Genomic DNA, 24004 nt, shown 5'->3' on the forward strand with positions numbered 1-24004 from the left:
CCACTTTTCTCTCCAAGGGGAAATGCTAGTTGACACTCTGACTTCATGCTGAATTTGTTTTATATGGATATCATATGATCTGATCTGTTTATTGGAGAAAAATGCCACTGGTTCAATGATTTCCTAGCCCGGGATCCTTTATATATTACTTTTAACCTCTTTTAATTACCAAAACTTGTAAGAATTTTCAAAGTTGTCACTACTATATTATTTAAAATAACACACAAAGCATAAAGCCAAACTACTAAAGAAAATCCGAATATTAAGCCATATGACATTGACAGTAGTCAGTCACGTATGACCTACAAAATCAACAATGTCACAGGGTTTGACCTAATGAAACATTCCCTGACTCTCACATCATTGAAACTAAAACTCAACAGCTGCCCAAGGAGCCAGCTGCCTGCCTGCTGAAGCTATGAAATAAAAGGGTTGAGGCAGTGTGGCAGAGCTACTGTCCCATCAGTAATACCTTTACTTTTTTTTTTTTTTTTTTTTAAGAGAACAAGAGCATGCACGGTGGGAAGGGGAGAGAGAATCTTAAGCAGGCTCCACGCCCAGCACAAGGCCTTCGGGACGGCTCAAGCTCACAATCCTGAGATCATGACCAAAGCTGAAATCAAGAGTTGGCCACTTGGCTAACCGACTAAGCCACCCAGGCACCACAATAATACATTTCCTGTCTAAGAAACAAGATGAACGATACTACACTTCAAAAGGGCAGGGGAGTACTATAATAGGAGCAACTTGCGTTGAAGATGACAAGGGCTCAGTGGAATAAATCATGAGCACAATATTACAATATTAGCCTACGATCCAACAGACTTGATTTTTCATACCTATCTTCAAAAATGTGTAGCTCAATCGAAGTCGGGTTCTTAACCAATTTTAGCTGGGAGTTGAGGGAACAGTGTGAAGAAATGAAAGCAAACGTGTTAGTAAAAATCCTTTGTTCAATTTTGGAGACTTCACCTTATCATTTTTTCCAATGCCCCAGGGAAACTTTGAAACATGAGGTCTCTGAACTTATTCAGAAGGAACTGCTGTAAGGGGCAACTGAAAGGTGCCTGTGAGATGCTAGGCTTTCCGAGGAAAAAGTGCTGGTGAAAATTAATTTCACAGACATCCCTTTGCAAGTGACAACTGCACTGCCATCCTCAGAATGAGGTATCAGAATGTTCCTTTTCAGGGCTCTTAGTGAATTCAGGCTACTTGGTCTCACTGAAAAACAAACCCCAGTTGAGGGAGCTAACAATGAAATCAGGGCCCTCCTCTTCCCCACAGATTGTTCAGAATATCAAAGCAACTTAAGAAAAGAAAAAAGGAGTCATTCTTTGGGGAGTAGCAGTGTGATGCTCTTGGAGCACCCTCTGGAGGCCACAAAACAGTGACACTCGTAAAAGAAGAAAAGGAAATTCTGGTCATCTCTGGCCAAAGTCCATAGATTTCACCTGAGTTGGACTCAAAAATGCACTTGCTCAATCCTAGTCAAGGTGATACAAGACACATGCATAATTAATTTCTAGTTTGAAAATGCAAGACATACAAGACGTAACCACATTCTCAAACAATTGCGTCTTCATTTTTAAAAAGGAAAAAATGTGCTGATGAGTGTATTTTCAGCCTACATTCTGAATTCTTTCAGGAATTTATTGCAGAGGCATCTCTTAATATTTAGAAGAGCGGAATGTGAAAATGACATTTTCTTTAACAGAGTCTAAGTACACAAGCTTATACAGGGTCCTAATACTTATCAAACTTTTCAGAGTAGCCAGCTTTAGCTTATTAAAACTAAGAACAAATTAAACTGTCTCTTTTTTTCTTCTAACACCTTACTTTTTCTAAAGCAACAAACACTGACATCTATTGGCATTTTGGTAGCTCGCTTTTTAAAATCTATTAAAACTCATACAAGGACACAGACACAGGATTAGGATTAGGATGTGTAGGATTATGATCCAAACATCACTTGTGCCTCTGGGGAAATTTCATTTTTATGTACCTTATAGCATATTCAATGGATACTATTTCCCTCTGGTTAAAATAAATCAGTGTGTAAGCCAACACTATCTGATTTAATGTTTCATATTTTCTGTTTATGAAGAGGAAAGCCCTAGGGTTAACTAAAATATGAGAAGTTCATTTATTTGTCTCTTGGAGCAAATAAAATCACTCACCCCAAATACTGACATTCAGTTTGTTTTCTTCTGTCCTAATAGAACATGATAAACTATCAGGACTTTGTTAATGCCAAGTGTAACTTGTTACTTTGAGAATGTTAATGAGATACTGACTTGGTAAGAGGCACACTGCTGAAACTTTAAACACTACATATAACCATTCTAGGGAGAAGGGGAGAAAATAAGTAGTGAGAAGTATGGATTTCCTATATTCATTAATTATTTCTATTTAGAAACACCTGCACTCAATTCTGGGATCCTTGCTGGCAATATATCCTTGCCGATAATATACTGTTACATTTGATAAAAAGATAACAGAGAAAATGTTCATATACACTTTCCTTTTCAACTGCTGCAGTTTATACTAGACCCCAAAGAGAAGATTATGCATTCCATATAATAAAGTGAGGTTTGAGCGTCAACTCTTATGTGTTGCCAGAAAAGGGGTCATGTTTCAAAATCGTCTCATAGCTTGAAACCTCAACATTTTTCTGCCAGAGATAAAAATTATGCTGCACCTCACTCTACTTTCAATATTTAGACTGAATTCGGGACCGCTTTCATAATACATACATGCAGTTATCGTGTTTGACATATTTATTCCCTTTGCTCTATATTTACAGGTAGAAGATATTAATATTTATACTCACTCTAACTACAGCCGGTTTGGAATTATTTTTTTACCATAAAAGGTGAATTTTGAAAATGATGTCAAATACCTTTGCAAAGACACAGACAATTTGCTTCTTAAGTGATTCTATAAACAGAGCTAACATTTATTGGGCACTTACTACACGTCGGGCAACGTTCACAATGCTCCATGGATCATCTCATTTAAGCTTCATAATAACTTCATGATGAGAATAATATTATTATTATACAATTTTTACAAATAAGGAAATTTAGGCATAGAGGGAGGATTAAGTTATTTTCTCCTAAAACCATTAAGGAACAGTAGCACTAGGATTTAAACCCAGGCTATCTAGCTCTGGAGCTAAGAACTAGGTATCCTGCTTCTTGCTGTCCGACCATGAGGCATTTTTGCACTTCCTAAAGGACAAGCGACAAAAATACACAAAGTATGTCACACTCCTTGGAACAATGAATATTAGCTCCCTTATTAATAAATAATAAACATAAAAGCATCTAGTATAGGGCTTGGCATGTAGTAAGGTATTCCCTATCCTCGTATTAGTTCAATACTTTCTGATTATTTATGTATATTTATTTTTTTCTTCATTCTTCCATCAGTATTACTTTATTATTCTACAGGTATGCAAATGGGATTCCCTAAGCTTCTCCCACCTTACTGCTTCAAAATAATTCTTCAAAAGAAACCCTATTTCATCCTATAAATAATATTTAATGTTTTGAATAATTATAGCAGCTAAGTGGCCAGAAGTAATCAGGCTGAAAAAGACCACTGGACATTCCTCCTGTTTCATAAACACACGCTGCCCTGTTAGTGACAGCACACTTTACCTCCAAGAATGTTTACAAGCACTTCAGTCTGGGGAGCCACTTAAAGAAGCAGGTGGGTGATGTCATCCAGGGAGCACATGGACCACTTCTACCCATCTGGCAGACGATGTTTCACGTGTAGTCACAGATGCCCCTTCTACCACGATTGAAGGGAGACCCTATAGTTCTAGAACTCGGCTTAGCTTGATAATGAATTTGTTCCAGGTCATTTTAAAAAGAGAGAGAAAGTTGGGAGAGAGGAAGAAAAAAAGTCCTGGGATGCCTGGGTGGCTCTGCGGTTGAGCGTCTGCCTTCAGCTCAGGGCGTGATCCTGGAGTCTTGGGATCGAGTCCTGCATCGGGCTCCCTGCAGAGAGCCTGCTTCTCTCTCTGTTTTCTGCCTCTGTGTGTGTGTGTGTGTCTCTCATGAATAAATAAATACAATCTTTAAAAAAAAAAATCCTTTGTGGTGTTTTATGGAAGAGAAACATATCAGCAAATGGAAATTCATAAAAGAAGTTGCTATGACCAAATAGCAAGCGAAACCAAACAAAAACTCTGGTTTTGTAATTGAGGCTTTGATAGGAAGTTTGTTGAGCTAAATCAATAAGAAGAGAATGGATATGGGAGGTCTAGAGTCTAGGAGGCCCAGGATATTACAGGGCCCCCGGTACTACATGGATCCGTGTTACATAGCCCAGGATTTGCTGAGTTTGCTTATTTTGAGCAAAGAAGAGAAACCAATGACCCCAAGGGCTTGGGACCTATTAGAGCCATTATTATGGAATAGATAATTCTGTTGAACATCTGCAGCCCCAACAGTGTGCAATTCAATATTCAGTTAATTGTATAAAAATGTGGATACTGTGAAACATAGCCATGTATGTATCACATATCAGTTGCACATGTCATATGAAAGTTAAAGAAGCCTTTTTCCCCTGAAAATTTCCCTCCAACAGATGTGTTTATGCCTCTGCATATAATACAGCTCACAGCAGGGCTGAGAGGCTGTTATCTCAGCGTTATATCTCCCCCGACTGTCGTGAAGTCATGTTATGACATCCAAAGAGAAGCTGGGCGGTTGCATGTGCATCGTCCAGCACACGCAGTTTCAGTGGCTGCTTTCAGCAAGAGATGAAATGTGGGTCTGCACGATCCTAACACAGGAGCTCTCTAACAGATGGGTGTGCTCCTAGGTCCTCATCGGGGCTGGCAGGGTAAGTGGCAACACCACAGTCATGGCACCAGAAGTTGTTTCTTTTGAGGACACCTGAGAACTTGAGTGCAAAGAAAGCCGAAAAAGAGATGTGAGTTTCTCCCACAAGCCATTATGACTATCAGTTACTGACACCCTTAAGATAAGGGACAGTCCACTGGCACTCGTCATCATAAGGAAAATGACAAGGAGAGACAATGATTTCAAAGCAATCTATTCATGCCATGTGATTTTATACAGAGCTGGTTTCGGGTTGAGCATTCTTTTCAAATCAAAACAAAGAATCAATATTCTTAAGTGGTTTATATGATTTATACAACTTTTTACCTCCTCCAAGATGCCCTGGAGAAAGTTAAAAGTTTCCTCCCCAGAGATGAGGACTACCTGTTGTAAAACGGAGACAAATATTCTGAAAACTAGGGGTGCCTGAGTGGGTCAGTGGTTGAGCGTCTGCCTTTGGCTCAGGGCGTGATTCTGGGGTCCTGGGATTAGAGTCTCGCATCAGGCTCCCCACAAGGAGCCTGCTTCTCCCTCTACGTCCCTGCCTCTCTCTGTGTCTCTCGTGAATAAATAAAATCATATACATATATAAGAATATATATATATACACACAAACACACACCTTTTATATATACTGAAAACTAACCTAGAGCCAAGTTCATCTCAATTTTCCAGGAAGATAGTAAAGAGAATGCCACTTAAGGATGCCAATCTACCTGGTTTATAGGGAACCACTACTGTGACTAGAATGCAGAATGAGAGCCACCAAAGGAGCTCTCGAACTCGGTGTCAAGGGAGAACATTGGGGTAGTCCCAACACAGCTGCCTACCTCACAGATAAGATCTTGGAGGACAGAGAAATGCTGGCTTGCTCTTAAATCTACCTGCTTATCTAAAATGTCTATGCTAAGGCACTGCTGCTATAAACCTTTGACAAAATGCAAACCTGTTACCTAAAAAGGATGCCACTTCAAGCCAATGCCCCTCCTTCATTCAGCAGACCTCCTACAGGGGACCACAGAAACTTCTGAAGGCAGAGTTCATGGGCAGGACAGGAGAACATCTAACGGCCTCCACAAAGAACTCTGCAACTTTACAGTTTTGATTCCGTCTAAAGTCTAATTTACCATGATGACTTTTGAAAGGACAGTTGATAAAGTCACCGGCAGAGGTTGCTAATTGAGCTCCCCATTTCATACCTTGTCCCCAAAGCACAGGGCGAAAGCAAAGAAAGTCTCTCTATACCCTCATGAAGTAAATAAGGTGAATCTGATCAGCAGTATCTTATTATACAAGCACGCACAGGAATGGTCTGCGGCCAAACAATTACTCTTTGTTCAATTTTTGTTTTGCTCAAAACCTGCTGAAGGTCCCTGCCAGTAAGTCAGGTTCTGAAATGCTATCAGTGATGCCAATAAGAGGACTAAGTAAATCTTGTTTTCTTCTTACAAGGAACAGACAAATATTTCTGCTTATCTTTTCAGCCACAGTGTTACCAAGCGCTAGTGAATTAAACTTTCAGAAGTGCTTTATAAAATGTGTTGGGGAGATGCTTTAAGTGACTTAAGGGATCCGGATCAATTAACAGTTGGGAATTGCAGAGACAAAACAACAACAACAACAACAAACCCTTATACTCCTCCTCTCCTTTTTAAAGCATCTTCTTCACTCAATCACTCATATTCAAGCATTTAATTGGGCTGCTCTAGTCAAGACAATATCTAGAGGATCAGCTCTTCCTAGAGAAACCTAAGGTGAAACTGTCAGTCACAGCCGTGTTCTGAGTATTAAACACAAGATTTGTCTCCAGAAAGCCGCGACTTCCATTTCATTCTGTTATATAACCGGTAACCCACTGGGTTCAAAAACTTGAACTCTGGTTTTCGGAACCTCTTGGGAACATAAACTAACCATATTTATCAAGGAGGTCCTGAAAGCCAGAACTGCTAAATTTAAAGTTTGAGGACTCCTTTAGAGCAGGCCTGGCTCCTGGCGCTGGGCTAGATTTCATCTGCTTCGCTGACCTCTCGGAATCCCTCTCCACCGACCTCAGGTCCAGTATCTCGGCTGCATCCGGGCGAAGGCCCGCACGCGCCGCGACCCTGCGCACCCCGGCGCCCCGCGCTCCGGGCCCGGCGCCCCCGGCTCTCCCGGGGCAGGCTCGCCCAGCCGAGACCGGTTCCCGCTTCGCTCGCTAGAGGGCAGACGGGGCCCGTGCAAAGCCCTCCCGGCGCCGCAGGGGCGCGCACCCAAGCCTCGGGTCCCGCACTCGGGTCCCGCGCCCGCCCCGGCTCCGCCGCGGGGCGCTGGGGGGAGGCCGCGGCACGGAGCGCTGCGCCGCCGCGGCCCCCGGAGGGCGCAGGGGGTCTGCGGCCCCGACCCTACGCGCGGGTGCGGGGCGCGGGCGCCCGGGTGCGGTTCGGCGCCCAGGTGAGGGGCGGCCCCACCGAGGGCGAGAACCTCCCGGCCCCGCGGGCGCCCGGAGCGCAGGGCGCGGGCGAGAGGCGGCGGCAGCGGCGCGGGCAGAAGAGGATGTTGGAGCCGGGCCGCGCCGCGCACTCACCTGGGCTCTGGCCGCCCTCCGGGGGCGCGGGCTTCTTGCCGGAGCCGCGCTCCTTCTTGCCCTTCCCCTTGCCTCTGCCTTCTTTGCGCTCGGACATCTCGCCGCAGAAATGCACGCGCTTCGCGGCCGGCTCCCTCCCGGCGCGGGCGACGCGCCCCAAGTTCGGTCCGAGGGCTCGGCTCGGGCTCGGGCAAAGTTGGTCCCTCGAGCGCGGGGGGCGCGCGGCGCGGGGGCGGCTCCTGTCGGCCGCGGGGAGCGGCGCGGACGCGGCGTGCGCTCCGGGCCACCTGGCGCCGAAGGTCGCCCAGGGAAGTCCTCGGGGCCCGCCGCGCCGGGGCCCGCCGCTGTCGGCTCGGCTGGTGGCGTCGGTCCGGCGCGCTCGCAGCCCGACGAGGCAGAGGCGTTCACCGTCCGGCCCGCGCTCCCATCGCCCGGGCCGCCGCCGCCGCCGCCGCCGCCGCCCCGCTCCGCTCCTGCCCTCCGCGCGAGCCCGGAGTTCCGACAAGTTTTGGGGAACTCCTCGCCGGCTCTTTTTCAATTGCCCCACAGCCACCCACCTCCCGCCCGCAGGTTGGAGGCTGGCGCCTCCTTCGCCCCCTCCCCTTGCCTCGCCCCCTCCCTCTGCCCCACCACACCCCCACCCCGAGGCGCGGACACGCCACCGGGAGGAGCCTGGGCCCGGCGCTCCCGGGCGCAGCCCCTTTCCCTCCCCGAGCCTGGCCGGGCGGGGGGCGGCGGCGCGCGGAGCGGCTCCGGGAACCCCCGACAGGGGTCGCTGGAAGCTGCGCGGACACGCGGCCGCCGCCGCCGCCGCCACCGAACCGAGCGGCCCCGGGAGGTTAGAGACCGAGGAAGGGACCCAGGGGCTCCTCGCTCGTCCTCCGCCGCCCCGCGGCCCCGAAGGGCTGGACGATTCCCACGGACGCGGAGAAACGTTGGAGAAAAAAACTTTGGGACCATGACACCTGCGCCCCCAAATTAAGGCTCTGGAACCCTCGGGAAGGAGAGGAGCTCCTGCTGTTTCTCCGGGAGACTTTGGGGTTCATTCCTTCCTTGTTTCAGTGAAAGTCCCCCACGCGGCGCGTGCGGCAGAGACGGGGTGGGGTGCAGGGGACCCGGCGTGGGGCTGCGCCGGTCCCGGGAGGCTCCGGGCACCTCGGCGGGGGCAGATCGCACTGGGGAGGGTGGGGTGGGGGGGTCCCCTGCCTTCCCGCGCCTAGCGACGCGCCTGTCGCCATTCTCATCTTTAGCTTTATGAGAAGTAATAATAATAATAAATAGTAATAAGCTAGCCTCTCCAGAGAGGGGGTCCTAAGCTGCGTCTCTCACGACAGCTCGATTTTCCAAGGAACTGATAAAACCCCGGGTTAAAAGGCGATCGACAATAAAACTAGTGCCCCGGCTGGGAGCGGGAAGTCACTCGGTTCTGCCGGCGAGAACGCGGGAGGAGCCGGGAGGGTTGGGAAGGCAGGGCTGGAGCTCTCGGATTCGCTGGCGCTGCCTTTGTGGGATTCAAACTTTCCTCCCGAGTGCGGGTGAGACCTACGTGTCCTTCCCTTGTCCTCCCTCTGGTGGAGAATTCTAAAGAGCAGTGAGATCAAGAAAGCGTTGGCACCCTGCTGAGAAGGACAAAAGTTAGAGGCCAGAGTAATCCATACCACAGAATGATCCAGAATCATGTAAAAGAACAGAGCCTCGACGTTAGATCACAGCCGTGGCTGACTTAGAACGTTCATTTACAGTGATAGGGTCCCGTTGCGGTCGGGAGGCGCTGGATATGGACAACCGTACTCCTCTTCTACGAGTGATTTGCTCCTGATAAGCCATTCTTTGGGGCCCATGCTAGCTGAAGCATTAGTGCATACAGGCATCTCGGTATATATTGTAATTGGCACCAGTTAAATGCAGGTGAAATCTGGGGTGCCTCCTTGCTATAAGTGGGAAGGTAGGGAGCAAAAACGTTTGTTTTAAAACAGTCCTAAAATAAGAATAGTTTTATTCTCACTGAATGTGCTGGGTACAAAGAACTGCTAAGAGCTGTCCTAGCAATACTGCTATCATTATTTGGAAAAAGTCTGATGTCCAAGTATCTTCTGATGACCCTCCAACAAACACCAAACATAAATTTTGCTAGTCCATAAAAACAGCAAAATCAGGGGAAAGATTACGAATAAACCTGAATGGCACTGTAATATTCCACAGAGTCTTACATAAAATGAAATCTGAATGTTGGCTGAAATAGCTCTGTTTTCCCAGGAGGGGCCACTGCTCAACAAAGCAGGAAACAGCAAAATTCAGAAGAGGGGAGCCCTTTCAAAAAAAATGTATTCTTCCTCCAGGATATGAGACCCTTTACAGGCTTAATATACAATAGGTAAGGGTTATCAAATATATCCTTATTTTAGAACTGAAGAATATAAAGCAAGCACAAATGTATTTTGGAATAAAAAGTGTCAAGTCTTTTCGAAATAAAATAGGAAGGCAGTAGTAAAAACCCATACCTATGGAAATACTATCAGTTTTGTTTTGGATCTAGAGGTCTTACTTTTCAAAACAGCTTATTAATTCTTTATTCCAGTATTTTTTCAGTGAGGCTACGGAAGAGCCTGCAATTTTGTGATAATTTTCCATTTGAAGGAAACTCTAGTACTAGTGGACAGTTTTCCCAAAGTATGAATGAAGGACCACAGAAAAGATTGTTAATATTGCAATACTTTGACAATAAAACATGGTGGCCACTAAGTAACAGCAGGATTCCTATGGAAATATGCCTGCGGAATGAGGGAATTTGATGGGAGGAGGCTGAGTATACATGAGCATGCAATAATTGTTCTTTTTTGGTTCGATGTGCTAGAGACAGAGGAAAAAAAGAGAGGACAAAAATTGCCTTGATAAATGGGGAAAGAACCTTTAAGAAAGATGGTGAAGGGGCAGTTGGCTGATAGGGCTTCCTGGGACTATGTTTGTATTCTGGAGTCATATTTTAACTGTCAATTGCAGCTGAATTGTCAGAAAATTCATGACAAAGTCCAAAATTTTTTTTCTCCTGATACATTGTTTAAATATGTTTTTGCCCTTTAAGTTATTTAGTGTTAATTTTCTGAGGGTTATTTTATTCCATTATTTATGGTTAGGTAAAAAGATCAACCAAATAAAAGTTCATTTCTTTGATAATTAAAATATTTATGAGATTTTTCAAGAGCTTGAGATTCTCCTAAATTATTCATCTCTATGGTCAGGAAGTAGCAAATGATTGTGTAGGGTTGTTTTTGTGTTGTTGTTTTGTTTTGTTTTCCTTTTTTAAAAACCTTGGAAATGATCAGAAAAAGGGATGGAAAAAGAAAGAAGAATAATTTAGCTTCCTTGAAGACCAAAATATGAACCTGAATTGTATAATTTAGAAATGATGACATACCTTCATGGTATAATTTTCCTAATTTGTTATGTGCTGTTTGGCTCCTAGAATATGTATCATAGAGGGTTTATCAGCTCTCAAGTAACATATGTCAATCTGTCAACATTTGTCAACTCCTGAAAAATAGACTGGAGATTTATAAATAAGCAACTTGAGAAATAAAGATAAAATGGAGATCTTATATTAAATGACAGCTTAAAATAAATGCAATCCTGCGCCATAACATTTTTCTTTGGCAAGGCTTACCTTTTAGAAGTTCTCTTAAAATCTACAAAGCTGACCAAATATGTCCTCTATCTCAGTAATTCCCGTTTGGAAAATACCCCAAGAGAAATTTTAAAAGACAAAAATAAATAAAATGAAAGAACATTAACATGTGAAGATAGATTACATTTTTTGTAAAATATTGTGCATACTGACAGTAATGGGAATTTAATTTAGAATTAAAATAGGTACTTTTAACTTTTTAAAAAATAACTTAAGATCACTACTTTTTTGAAATTGCATTAATGAAGATGCATGAATGCAAAAGAAAATCTCTCTCATCAGAGTCAGCCCCAAAACAAACAACCACAAAATATGCATGACTTATTCATTCATCAAGCACTTACTGAACCAAATGCTAGACTGTAGGGAAATAGAAAAAAAAAAAAAAATGCCCCTGTTGTCATGAAGTTCAGATACTGTGAGAAAGGCATAAAAACCAATTAATCATTATAATACAAATGAAAAGCAGGGCCAGATAAGTTTTCTAGGGCCTACAGCTCAAAATTTGTGGGCTATAGTTAAAAGAAAAAAAAAACCCACAAAACTAAAAATACAAATTTAAGTCCAAGAACATTAAAGGACCGTTGGATGTGAGAGATCTTGAAAAGTCAGTTTCATTAGCTTCATGGTAGCTTCACCTCTAGTGATTACAAACATAGTCCACCCTCTGCACCATTATAGTAATGGTAAACAACATTTGCATATTATCTTAGAGATTAGATAATACTCTCCCTATAAACAGGAGACATTAACAAGCAATCAAAAGAAGTATACACAAAACTGAAACAGGCAAAGATGATCCTGTGAGGAAAATGCGATGAAAGGAGCCTTAGGAATTCATAGATGAGCAATTGTCCCTTATGCTTGGTTAGAGCATTAGAATCAGTATGCAAATTGTTAAAGAGCTTCTGACCCACAAGCTGCCCTGGCAAGACTGGAAAAGTGTTCTCCCTTACATTTGGTAAATATTTGACAGAATTACTAAGGAATCATATTCTGTCTCCTGTGAAGGGAATCAGTTTGATAATAAAATTATGAGGTTAGAATCCCCTCCTTCCAAAAACAACCAAAAAACATAAAAACATAAGATTCAAACAACGCTAAATAGAATCTACACTTATGTAGTTTGCTTACTACGTGATTTTTTTTTTAATTGCTATCCACGGATGATTACTGTTGTGATTAGTATTATTTATCATTATTATTAACGATAAAATTATTCTCGTGATTGCAGGGATACATCATATATTAAAAATGGATTATAGGGACGCCTGGGTGGCTCAAAGGTTTGGCACCTGCCTTCGGCTCAGGGCGTGATCCTGGAGACCCGGGATCAAGTCCCACATCAGGCTCCCTGCATGGAGCCTGCTTCTCCCTCTGCCTGTGTTTCTGCCTCTCTCTCTTTCTGTGTCTCTCATGAATAAATAAATAAAATCTTTTTATAAATAAATAATAAATAAATAAATAAATAAGGATTATATAGTTGAATACTAGTGTCTAATTTCTTTTTATGGACTCTATTTGATAAACAGGGCCAGTGTCACTAATCTCTTCTGTAATAAGTATATTAATAAGAGGATAGTTTTTGAAACGTTTTCACTTCTTTTAAGTACAGTCTCATGCAACTTTTTGGTTTCTCTCCCTTACCTCTGCACGAATTATTGATCTGTATCTTCCTCAATCCCCTTGCAATAGATACTTAATGCAGATGTGTGCGATACAAATACCTCAAATTTATATGTACATATATGTACTTGTACACATATACAGACATACCTGTGTGTATACATCTCTGTGTGTGTACATTTATATATGTGGGTACGTAGTTATTATTTCTCTTTCTACTATTGGAAGTGAGAAATACTGTATTTGAATGTGAGCTTATAAAAGACAGAGGTTATATATCCTTTTGTATACCTTTTTCCTATCGCTATCTATTAGATTCCCAGCACCATGCTTTGCATCCGGTAAGCACTGCTTTTGCATGGAATGAATTTAAATAGAATAGAATGAATATAAAAAGCCTGGTTCCGATATCACCATTTTCTACCTCTTGGCTGCTGATTACCTACTCTGCAATCACCTTTGACACCTTTTCTGCATCCAACCCATCCCCATGTCCTGTCATTTTGACTTTAGTCTCCTTTTCTCCCTCTTCATTTACTCCCACCCAAATCCACACCTTCATCCTTTCCTTGCTTTGACCATAGTAAATCTTTTCTACCTGGTATCTTGCTCCCTCTTGTTATTTTGCCAAGTACAGTAGTCAGAGAAGTCTTTTGGAAATGCAAATCTAGCCCAGGCACCTGTGCTTCCCGAAACCATATCAAATGCCCTTGAAGGGCCAGTTCCTGCCTGACTCCAGCCTTCTCTCACTCTGCTTCATTCCTCCCTCTCTCTGCCACACGGAGACCTCTTGGCAACATGCCTTCAGAGCTGGCCATTCTTTCTGGTCCCAGTGCCTTTGTACTTGCTGATGCCTCTGCCTGAATTTTTCCACAACCAACCCACTTTGCCTAATTTCACTTATCTCTCAAGCTTCAAATGAATTTCACTTGCTTAGAAAAGCTATCCACTGCCTTTGAAAACTGTTTCAATCCCCTGTCATAGTTTTGCATCTCCTTCATAACATTTCTTCTTATCTGTTATTATATCATTGTTTTGTGATTTAAAAAAAAAAAAAAACAATGATCTGTTCTCACTGGGCATTAGTCTCTTTGAAGGCAAAGACTGACAATTTCATGTTCTCTGTGACATCTCTAGTGCTTGTACCTGTCTGATCATAGCCAATTACATACATTTTATTAATTGGTGAATAAATGTGGAGAAATAGAATTACTTTGATATGTATATACGACTATACATACGTATAGTACTTATGTTTATTTGATCAAATTTTAAAATGATAATGATGATGATCATACTAAGCATCATACTTTGGATACCATTTGTTGAAATAAGCCTTTCCAAGAAAAAACACATTAAAAAAATGTGACTAATCACAATGTCTCAATACTTTAGGAGATGAGGTGGTAACTTTTGTGAAATGGTAAAATCCCAAGAAGGATAATGACTTTTTTTTTCTCCTAAATTGCCTCTGCAAGTTTCACTTGTAGATTACATTTATTGGCTCCATTTCCTCCCTTGGATTCTTGTGAGGAGTCAGAGAGACCCATAAAACAGCTAGGTTTTAGCAGGGCTGTTCTAACAAAAGGATAATGGATGAAAACCTGCAAACCGGGCATTGTTAACAGGGTTAAAACTCCTTTCTAGTCGGGCATAATATAAGGTTGCTCTAACCACTTGGCAGACCAGTGATTAAGTCCCAATTTGGTCATTGCAGCAAGTTGCTTAGAACTAGCTTTGAGTTTGGTTTTCATCCTCTAATATCTTGCTTCCTTCCCATCATCCGTATCTGTACAGCAAAGGCAAAGGGATTTCTCCATGCATACTTGGGCTTCAGTTTGTGTGCACATCTAATATACAGCCAAGGGATACACAGATGCATCCGTGTCTTTTTAAAAGTTGCCCCATAAGATCCACTACAAGGTTAGCATGATTTCCTTTCAAGAGGCACTTTATTCATTGTTGTGAAAAGATTCACCCCTGTGAAACTTATAATGATGTGAAAATATAAATTTAATGTCATAGTGATGAATTAGTACTTCAAATATTTGAGCAGTAAGAGTAATTTAACAGATCAACTCTTTGCTTCAGTATGTCCCATAAGAGACACCTGGAAGGAAGCATTTCCAAAACAGATTATAGTACATAGGAGATGACTTCATAATGTCATCATGATAACTGCACTGGATGAAATGAAACACTGACCCACAAACTCTGTACCTGCCTCAGGAATATAATAACATCACAGTTATTTTTTTTTCCTTCCCATATAATTTCTTCTAACCTCCTTATTAATCTTTACGAATTCTCTTCCCCTCCTTTTTTTTTTTTCAGGTCTTCATCATGTTAGATAGAACCCAATACTTCATATATTTGACTTGACTAGGGGTTTCTAGTTTTCAGTGAAGAGCCAAGAGTGGAGTTCTCAGTGGAATGTTACAGTCATCTCCACCCCTGGACCCAGGCCTAGAATTTGAGTTACTTTGCAATAGACCACCTTTCAACACACTATATGTTTGGAAACGTGTGTGTGTGTGTGTGTGTGTGTGTGTGCTAATGATTTTATATATATATATATATATATATATATATATATGTATATATATATATATATATATATCTTTCAATTCTCATTCATTTGGGAAAATAATTTCACAACTATTAACAACTCAAGAAGGCAAGTCATCTTTTAAAGATGATGTAGCAGAACAATTAGCTAACTTGACAGAAACCAAATGACCATCCAAAAAATAACTGGTAGCCAACCATGCAGAAGATTACATACTTATGGAAAATGTTGTCTTTTCTGCTTAATCATAAAAGTTGGGTTTGTTCCAACTCTTTCCCATAGGGGCAAGTAAAACCACCTAATTCAAGTGGGGCAGGGAACTCTGATCTTGTCCAGAGTCTTAACCAGTATGTAGGATTCTTTGGAGCCCAGAGAAATTCTCGGGGTAATCCTGAACCCCAGACATCCAGCTGAAAATCTAAGAATATGTTTGGCCGAGCACTTTCTAAGTGATCTTTTTTTGGTCCTAGAGTCGATGGAAATCTCTGACATCCTGTAAAGCAAAGATATTGGGGCATCGAAAAAATTTGTCATTCCAGTGGAGACTGGTGTCTTTGAGACTGGCCAAGACCAGCTCTGGTTTTGTCAAGAGAAAGAGAAAAAGGTGACATTTATCTTGCTTTGGAATCACAAAACTTTTTTCTCCTGTTGTTGTTTCCAAATGATGGTCTCACAGAATGAAGTAAAGACCATCTATTTCTTTTACTTTCATGATCATAAATAGACCCCTGAGCACCAGCAATATGTGTTTTTACTGTGGGTACTAGAACGATAGTTCCCTCCCACAAATGCAATGGAAAGAATTTAGTACATATTTTCTCGACTCATTTTTTTAAAAAAAGATTTTATTTATTTATTCATGAGAGACACAGAGAGAGAGAAGTAAAGACACAGGTAGAGGGAGAAACAGGCTCCCTATGGGGTGCACAATGTGGGACTCCATCCCAGGACCCCAGGATCACAACCTGAGCCAAAGGGAGAGGTCCAACCACTAAGCCACCAAGATGAGTCTAAATTTTTTAATTTAAATTTTTTTTTTTTACTTTTCTCCTCTTACCTAAGAAACTTTCATCACAGTGCCATCAATTCTTTCCCTCCCTTGTCCTACTGCTGTACCTGCCCTGCCAATCTCTAATGCCAGATCACTCCGTCTTCCTTTTTTAACCAGGAACATTATGCTTCCCCATTCTAACAAAGACACCATAACAGAAATCTTTCTTTGGACCTGTCCTTTACTTTTACTACCGAACATTGTCAGTTCCTTTTCATTTACCAACTAAAGGAATCCATCTCCTCCTCCCCAAACTCACCACCAATCCAATGGAACTCCTTCCTAATTGGCACATATAGTGTTCACTTTTGAGTCCTTAAGCCTAGGGAATATTGATACACACATCATCTCAAAAGCTTCTCCTGGGACTCATAATAATATCTCAGTGGCAGAACTTTCTGCCTTTTCTGAATTTTTTTTTCTACCTGTCTCAAAAAGGCTGGCTCATGGCCCAATATTTAAAGCCATTTTCTTCTTAACTACACAATAATCCTATAAAAATGTCATTCACTGTGAGCTATCTCAAATGTTCACAAACGTGTGTATATACATATATGTACAACTACTATATATATTCCAACTAGCTCAAAATGAAGTTAGTAATCCCCGCCCTCCCTCCCCCACCAAAAACAAAACCAAACATAGCTTATGATCAGAAACTAGGCATGATCTTTTCTTTTTCTCCTCCCATCTTTTTTGCCTCCCCTGATTCCAGCCACTTGGTAGCTCCAGTTCCAGTGCATTCACCTCTGAAGCCGCATCACTGCCTCTTTGGCTTGTCCCCCAATCTAATTCCGCTGTCACTGTACTGGACTTATTCTAAGTCCTCCTCTTCTAGTACTGTGCTCACACCCAGTCACCTTCCCTCCTGCTACCCAACTTAATCCTCTAAAATGTAAGCTATTATCTTGTCATTCCTTACGTGATATCTCTATTGGATTCCTGTTGATATAAAATGGAAACATCTTGGTAGAGGGTAGCCAGGTCCTTCCCAATCTAAGTGCTGCATCAATTTGCGACTTCTTCCCTGTGTTTTCCCGTGCATTTGGTGTACTGGGGTCACGCTGAACTTTCTTACTTCCATGCTTCAACTGTGTTTTTCCTCCTACCAGGAGTGCTTGTCACTCAGCAGCTCCATCTACCATCCCCCAATATGCCCATCTGCCTGAGAGCCTCCGAGGGTCCCAGCCTCTGCTGTGGGTCTGGATGGAAGCCTAAGGAAGAGAAGCCTGTCTCATCAAGAAAATGGGGATTATAATTCTGATTGTAATACTGGTCACTGTTACAAGACTTAAATGAGCTCATGGGAGTCAAACATCCAGCTTAGAGCTGGCACTAGGAAGATAGCACCTCTGCTGGTTGTCACGCAGCATGGAGGAAAAGGAGGTAAAAATGAAAACTAGTACTTGAGTAAGTAGAATATTACCAATTTGGTAAACAGAATTCTAATACTGATTACACCTGGCCACTGATACAGACACTCTGTCTGATGCCCTCCCCTTGAGTATGGGTGGAGCCTACTGATACTGTGGAATACCATTCCTATGATTAGGTTATCAGTTGACTTTGAATTAATCAAGAGTGAGATCATCCTGGGTAGGTCTGACCTAATCAGATGAGGCCTTAAAACAAGGGCTGGGCCTTTTCCGAAGAGAAAGATCACCCCCACTGGCTTTGAAGTAGCTGTTGCCTACTGAGAGGGTCACTTGCCTAAGAATGGAGCTTAGAGCCACCCTTTGCTGACAGCCAGCAGGAGAACAGGGACCTCAGTGCTATAGCCCCAAGGAACTAAATACTGCCAACAACCTGACTGATCCTGGAAGAAGATCTAAGCTCCAGATTGGAACATAGCCCAGTCAACATCTCAATTTCAGCTTTGTAAGACCCTAAGCAGAGGACCCAGTAATGCCATGTTCAGATTTTGCCCAATAAAACTAGAGGCTAATAAATGAGAGTTGCTTTCAAATGCGAAGATTGGAGTAATTTGTTACACAGCAGTAACCAGCTCATACAGTTATAAAGATGTTTTAATTTACATACTGTTTCAAACAGCAAGGTATGGGTAGGAGGGGACAAGTAAGAAGACGGCTTGGTGCCTGGAGTGACGCTCCCAGCTCTGTTACTTCCCAGCTCTGGATCTGGGGGTCCCTTCCCTTTTCCAGGCATGACTGCCTTCCTCTGTAAAATGAGGGGGTAAATAATTGACAAGATGCCTGAAAGGTGCTTTCCAGGCTCAAAATGTACTCTGACATTATACCTTACATCCTTAAGTTATAAAGCTTAGTTTTTGAAAGGATAACACACGGCACACAGGGAAGTAATTTGGAAATTTTCACAGATAGCAAAAGATGAAATCCAAGTCAGCAATCCTAGATCCTCTGTTTGTAGACGATCCTGTCTCCAACCTTTTCTTTGAGCTTCGGCCAGACTCACAGACATCAAATGGACTCCAAAGAGGTTTATGGCCCTCATCCATAGGTCTAAGGAGGACCTAAAGAGTTGTAGCCTTTTTCTATTTTTGGAGGGTGAAGGTTTGTTTTTATTTCTCACAGGGATGTTTTTGGTAAATGTCTTCTGCCAAAATAATCAGTAAGATAAAGCACCTGCCATAGGCATGAATGCTATATAAACTTTGATGTGAGTTCATAGCAGACATAAAGAACTTTTCTATAAATAATAACAATTTAACTCAAAAATATATCACAGCCTAAGGATTCATCAGGGAAATGTGTACATGTTCCTAAGGAATGTCCATGGTCCTGAAGCAGCAGAATTTTTGGCATGGGTAAGAAATGTGTTTAACTCTGCCGTTTTTGCTCTAGTATGTAAGTTTTTATCTTTTGCTCTAGTATGTAAGTTTTTATCTAGTATGTAAGTTTTTATCTTTTGATCTTTTTATCTTTTGATTTCCAAATGGAAATTTCTTTTAGAAGACAGTAAAGCAGAGTAAAATGTTTCAAGCCCACAAAATCAGCTGGGGTGAAATTATAGCTTTGCTTCAGAAAAAGTTCCTTTTAGCAAGATTTGCTATTTTCCTATGAGTAGATGAACTTACCTCCTTTACCCAGCCTCATTAAAACATTTCCCTAAAGCCACCTTGTTTTTCTGTGAAAGTTGTGGTATGTGTTAACTAATTCTAAGAAACCAAAATTATCTAAAAATTTTCAAATCCTGGGACAATCTCAGAATCTCAATAACATACCATACTCTAAATCAGCCCAGAGACTAACTATATAGGCAAAGATGGGTAATAAAAGAATCCAGCGAGACAGTTGTGACAAATTTGAGTCTGATGCTGAAGGAAATGTTGGAATTGGAGTCTGAACTCTTCAGATTGGTCTATATATTGAGGGAATTGTCTATATACATTCAGACATCTGTGATTCTGTAGGCAGAGCCTCAGATCATCAATCAAAGCCACTCATGAGCTATCCCTCAGTGTTTTGACATCGCCATTCTGTGATGATGGAACTAATATTAATTAAATGCCTATGTCTTCAATCACACTTCCTGTGTTTTGAAAATACTTGAACTTAGGTAGGATTATGGTAAAACCAATAAAAGTTAAGTTTCAGAACTCCACACTTACAAGAGTCCCTTCCAAGGCCTGTAACTAGTTTTGTATTAGTAATTCTTTTTTTAAAGATTCTCCAAAATTTACTCCTATTTGAGGAGATAGAAATATAGTTTGAGAAACAGTAAAAATGCAGACAAGTTGACCAGTTAGGGTTTGCCATATTGGCATTTGACTAAATAGGGTTTTGGGGTTTTTTTAATGTTTTAAGTCACGGTTTTTGTATTACCAGCCCCAGATGATTTAGACCATCCTCCCATTCTCATCACAAAGAACATCCCCACTTTACCACACTTTGAGCACACGCATTTGCAAAGCTTCTCCAAGTTCCTGAGTAAGCGGCAAATGGCTGGTACAGGGAGTGTCCTTTTTATGTGGTCATGAGTATGACATCTGTTTATTCACTGGTATAGTGATTCAAACTGCCAAAAATATAGTTCTACTTGCACACATTTCTTATAAAAATGGTCGGAGTACAAAAGTAATTAGTATTTTTAACATTACTCTTAGGCCTAGTCTTTCTTCCTGACATTGCAAATCCTAGAAAATAAGGACCATGCTTGATTATATGGCTCAAATGTCACTGATCAAAGATCTCTCTGATTCCCTGATGATGAATGCATATTAAGTTTACACATAAAGAAGTGTTAAGTTCTTTGAGGGTAGATTCTATGTTATTGAAATTTTATATCTTTCATGGTACTGTATACAGCACTTTTTATCTGTTAGGTATGTTGAAAATATTTGATTGATAATAAATGAGTTCATTTGTTAGGTGTTTAGTTAATAGTGTTCAATTTTGATATATCCTTATCATTTTCTCTTTAAAATTGCTACATGTATTGTTTTTAAGGTAATTATTTTGGGATAGAGTTAAGATCATTATTTTAGGTTAGAGTTAAGAATTTTAATGGTAATAACACAATATTAATTCAAAAGAGATTATCTCAGCTTCTACATGATTCTAAAAATCTGTTCTGTGAGTATACTGAAAGAGGAAAATAGCACAGAGTTGAGTTAATTATTCAAGTTAAATCCACTAGAATCAATTAATGTAGTCGAAACATTTAACTAATTGCCCAATGCAGATCTAGCCTAAAATTAAGGTCTCTTATAGCAACATAAATAATCCAAGCCACTCTTATGCTACTTAAATTTCTAGAGTTTCATATCCTGATTACATGCTACTTCTAAACAGAGGAGTTTAGGATTATACTTTCAAGGTCAGGCACTTAACAGCTCTTTTTGTTGTTGTTGTTGGTAATGACGTCTTCAAATGTTATTATCCTAGGAAGCTGCGTATTTCCTCTATTGTTTGTATATATGCATTTATGTACACACAAGAAAATATTTGTTATTTTTCCCAATGTTGTGGACCTAAATTGTGAAGATCAAGACAAAATGTTAAATGTAAAAACGGAAGCATTCTTGTTTTAGGTTTTAGAAAAACTTCAGGAAGTCATGTCACCATGTAGCAAACTAAGACATAGGTTGTATTTACAAAGTGCTGAAACATACAAATAAACATCAAAAAAAAATTAGCAACATATGGAAAATTTTTTTTCTAGACTATGGAAATTATCTGCAACTTTTGTCTTTTGGGAAAATTTTTAAATTTATGCAGAAATTATTTCTTTCTTAAGGCATTTTAAAAATGAAAATATTACCATAATCATGAATAAATCATATCTAGTCATGAACTGAAATTTTCATTGGGAAGTCTTCTGCATACAAGTCTTTACAGACAACTCTTCATGAAATTTCTATCATGATCAGTGTTTTAAAGAAACAATGTGACTAAAAAGAAATTGTAATGAAAATAGCATTATTAGTGTCAATTATAATTTAGAAAATGATATATCTTAAAGCAAATGTTTCTAAGGGAAATTCTAATATCATTAAGAGCAGCCTGATAAACAGCTGTTTTCACCTTGGTTAGAAACATCCTGCTTCTCCAAGTTGGTTTAATTGCATCTCAAGTGAAAACATGTTTTGTTCTCATTAAGTGCCATTTTGATTTCTGATTGGAAGTCATAAGCACTGTGAAATAACAGCACCTTAACTGCATGGACATTTCTGGAAAGAAAAAATAAGCAGTTTCAAAACATTTGGAACACATAATAGCTTCAATCAAGCAGAATAAAATCTTGGGGAATTTTTTGATTTATAAGAAAAGATGATATAAACCAAGCTAGCTTGTGGACATATTTGAAGAATCTTGGGTGATTTTTACTGCAGGAAACTCAACCTCTGATTAAACCACAAACATAATAAACACCTTTTCTTGACATTTTGGCAAATTCCTGATATACAATTGAATCAAGGCTTTGCTTGTCTTGTGTATATGTGATCTCTGAAAAAGAGAACGCTTATTGTTTGCTATGATAATAATGATTATTGATAGAAAACCCACACATTCTAGCATGCCCAGGACCATGCGTTTATACCTGTGATAGCAGGTGTAGTTATGAATAATAGTCTCAAATGTGCTAGTATTGGTCCATAAATTACAGTCACCCCATTAAAATATAATTTTGATTTGTGTTTGGCTATCACTTATTTGGCATTGACCTGTGTGCCAAGCATTGCACTAAAGGTTTCATATGTCACAATATCATTTAACCTTCACTATAATGCTAGGAGGTAGATATTATTTTTCACTTTTCACTTTATAAATGCATAAATTAAAGCTGAGAATCTCAAAATCCTATACCTAAACAAGTTACCTAAGACCACGTCTACACAATACCCTCAGTAATACTAAAACCATTTCAAAAGTTTCACATGTTTTCAGATATCTGATCACTCAGTGTCATTTTACACTGCCCCAATAACATTTGAAAATGGATTTTTTTAATTCAACTTGCAGTTCCCCTTTTTTAGATTCTTCTTTTAATAACTTTGGCTGAAAATGTTCGGCAAAGAAACAGTAAGAAACTTAAATTCTTAGCTAAATTAACAGAGCAATCTCTTCTCTGAACTAATTAAGCACTAATGCTTAATTACTTTTTAGAGAAAAATAAAGGAAAAAAATAGAAAGGCACAAATACATGTGAAGAATATGATGGTTTTCTTGGAAGTACTTATAAGTGACTGTTTTTTCCCCCCCTGAAAAATCTTTCAGCAGATAACAGATTACCTACTTTCTCTCCCTTTTTCCAGATCTGCTTTTCAGAAATTTCACTAGGATTCTGTTGCACTAAATTTCCACTAAATCACAGACAGTATCTCCCAAATATGACTTTTAAGCCCCAAATTTCCAACAGCTATTTATAGGTAGTTTGTTTGGGGAATATGAAAATAATTACTCACTAAAATAAAATGCCTAACTTTTACTAGAACAACTTTATACAGGTATTATTTGTGGATCTGTTACCAGAAAATTTCTTATGTGGAATGGAAATAGAACTGAGAGAAAGTACAAAGGAATAGAAATAAATCAACGCTAATTGAGAGACCTGGAAGATATATTTAAATTCAATTACATGATTATCAAAGTCATTGTCAATCTAAAATTTAAAGATCTTAATTTATTATTGAAAATAGGTTTTAAAAATGTATACTCTGGATGATTTTTATACAGCTACAGTTGTCAAGTGTGTCAGTCAGTTATTTAGTGGACAAATCTGCCTGCCATGTTTTTATTCAAATTGTAAATTGAGGCCAGAATTGGAGTGAGCCACAAAATCCTCCACAATACAGATTTCAGTGAAAGTTAGACAGGAACTAGTCATGTGGTGAATTAAAGCCTTGACATTTTACAGATTCTCTATTATCTATTCCATGCTGAGAGGGAGAATTATTCTGAAAAGGAGCAAAGATAAAAAGAACCACATGGCAACCTATGAGTAGAGTTGCTATCACTAATTCAGGTTAAAGAAGATCAACTTCTATTTTATCTATCTACCTATCTATCTGTTGTTATACTATACAATAAATTGGATTCTTGCCTCCAAGTTTGCTTAAGAAGCTTTATGACAAGTTCAATCTTCTCTAACAATTTGTTCACATATTCAATACTCAACTACATGCCTACCATGTGCCATACTTTGTTCCGGATATAGGGATACAGTGGTAAGTGGA

At 40.4% G+C, this 24004-nt stretch overlaps 1 protein-coding gene across 6 annotated transcripts in view; it reads right to left on the minus strand.

Moving 5' to 3' along the window:
* NRG1 (neuregulin 1) overlaps positions 1-24004 on the minus strand; it is a 1071954-nt gene that overhangs the window by 210593 nt on the left and 837357 nt on the right. Inside the window, exon 1 of one of the 6 annotated variants that reach the window (XM_025423336.3) lies at positions 7420-7992. The exons of the other annotated variants lie outside the window; for them this stretch is intronic. Coding sequence (XP_025279121.1) covers positions 7420-7516 — 97 coding nt within the window. The 5' untranslated portion in view covers positions 7517-7992. Of the gene's footprint in view, positions 1-7419; positions 7993-24004 lie in introns of those variants that run through there. 6 annotated transcript variants of the gene reach the window in all.

The sequence above is a fragment of the Canis lupus genome, chromosome 16, assembly GCF_003254725.2.
Source record: "Canis lupus dingo isolate Sandy chromosome 16, ASM325472v2, whole genome shotgun sequence".
Taxonomy (NCBI): domain Eukaryota; kingdom Metazoa; phylum Chordata; class Mammalia; order Carnivora; family Canidae; genus Canis; species Canis lupus.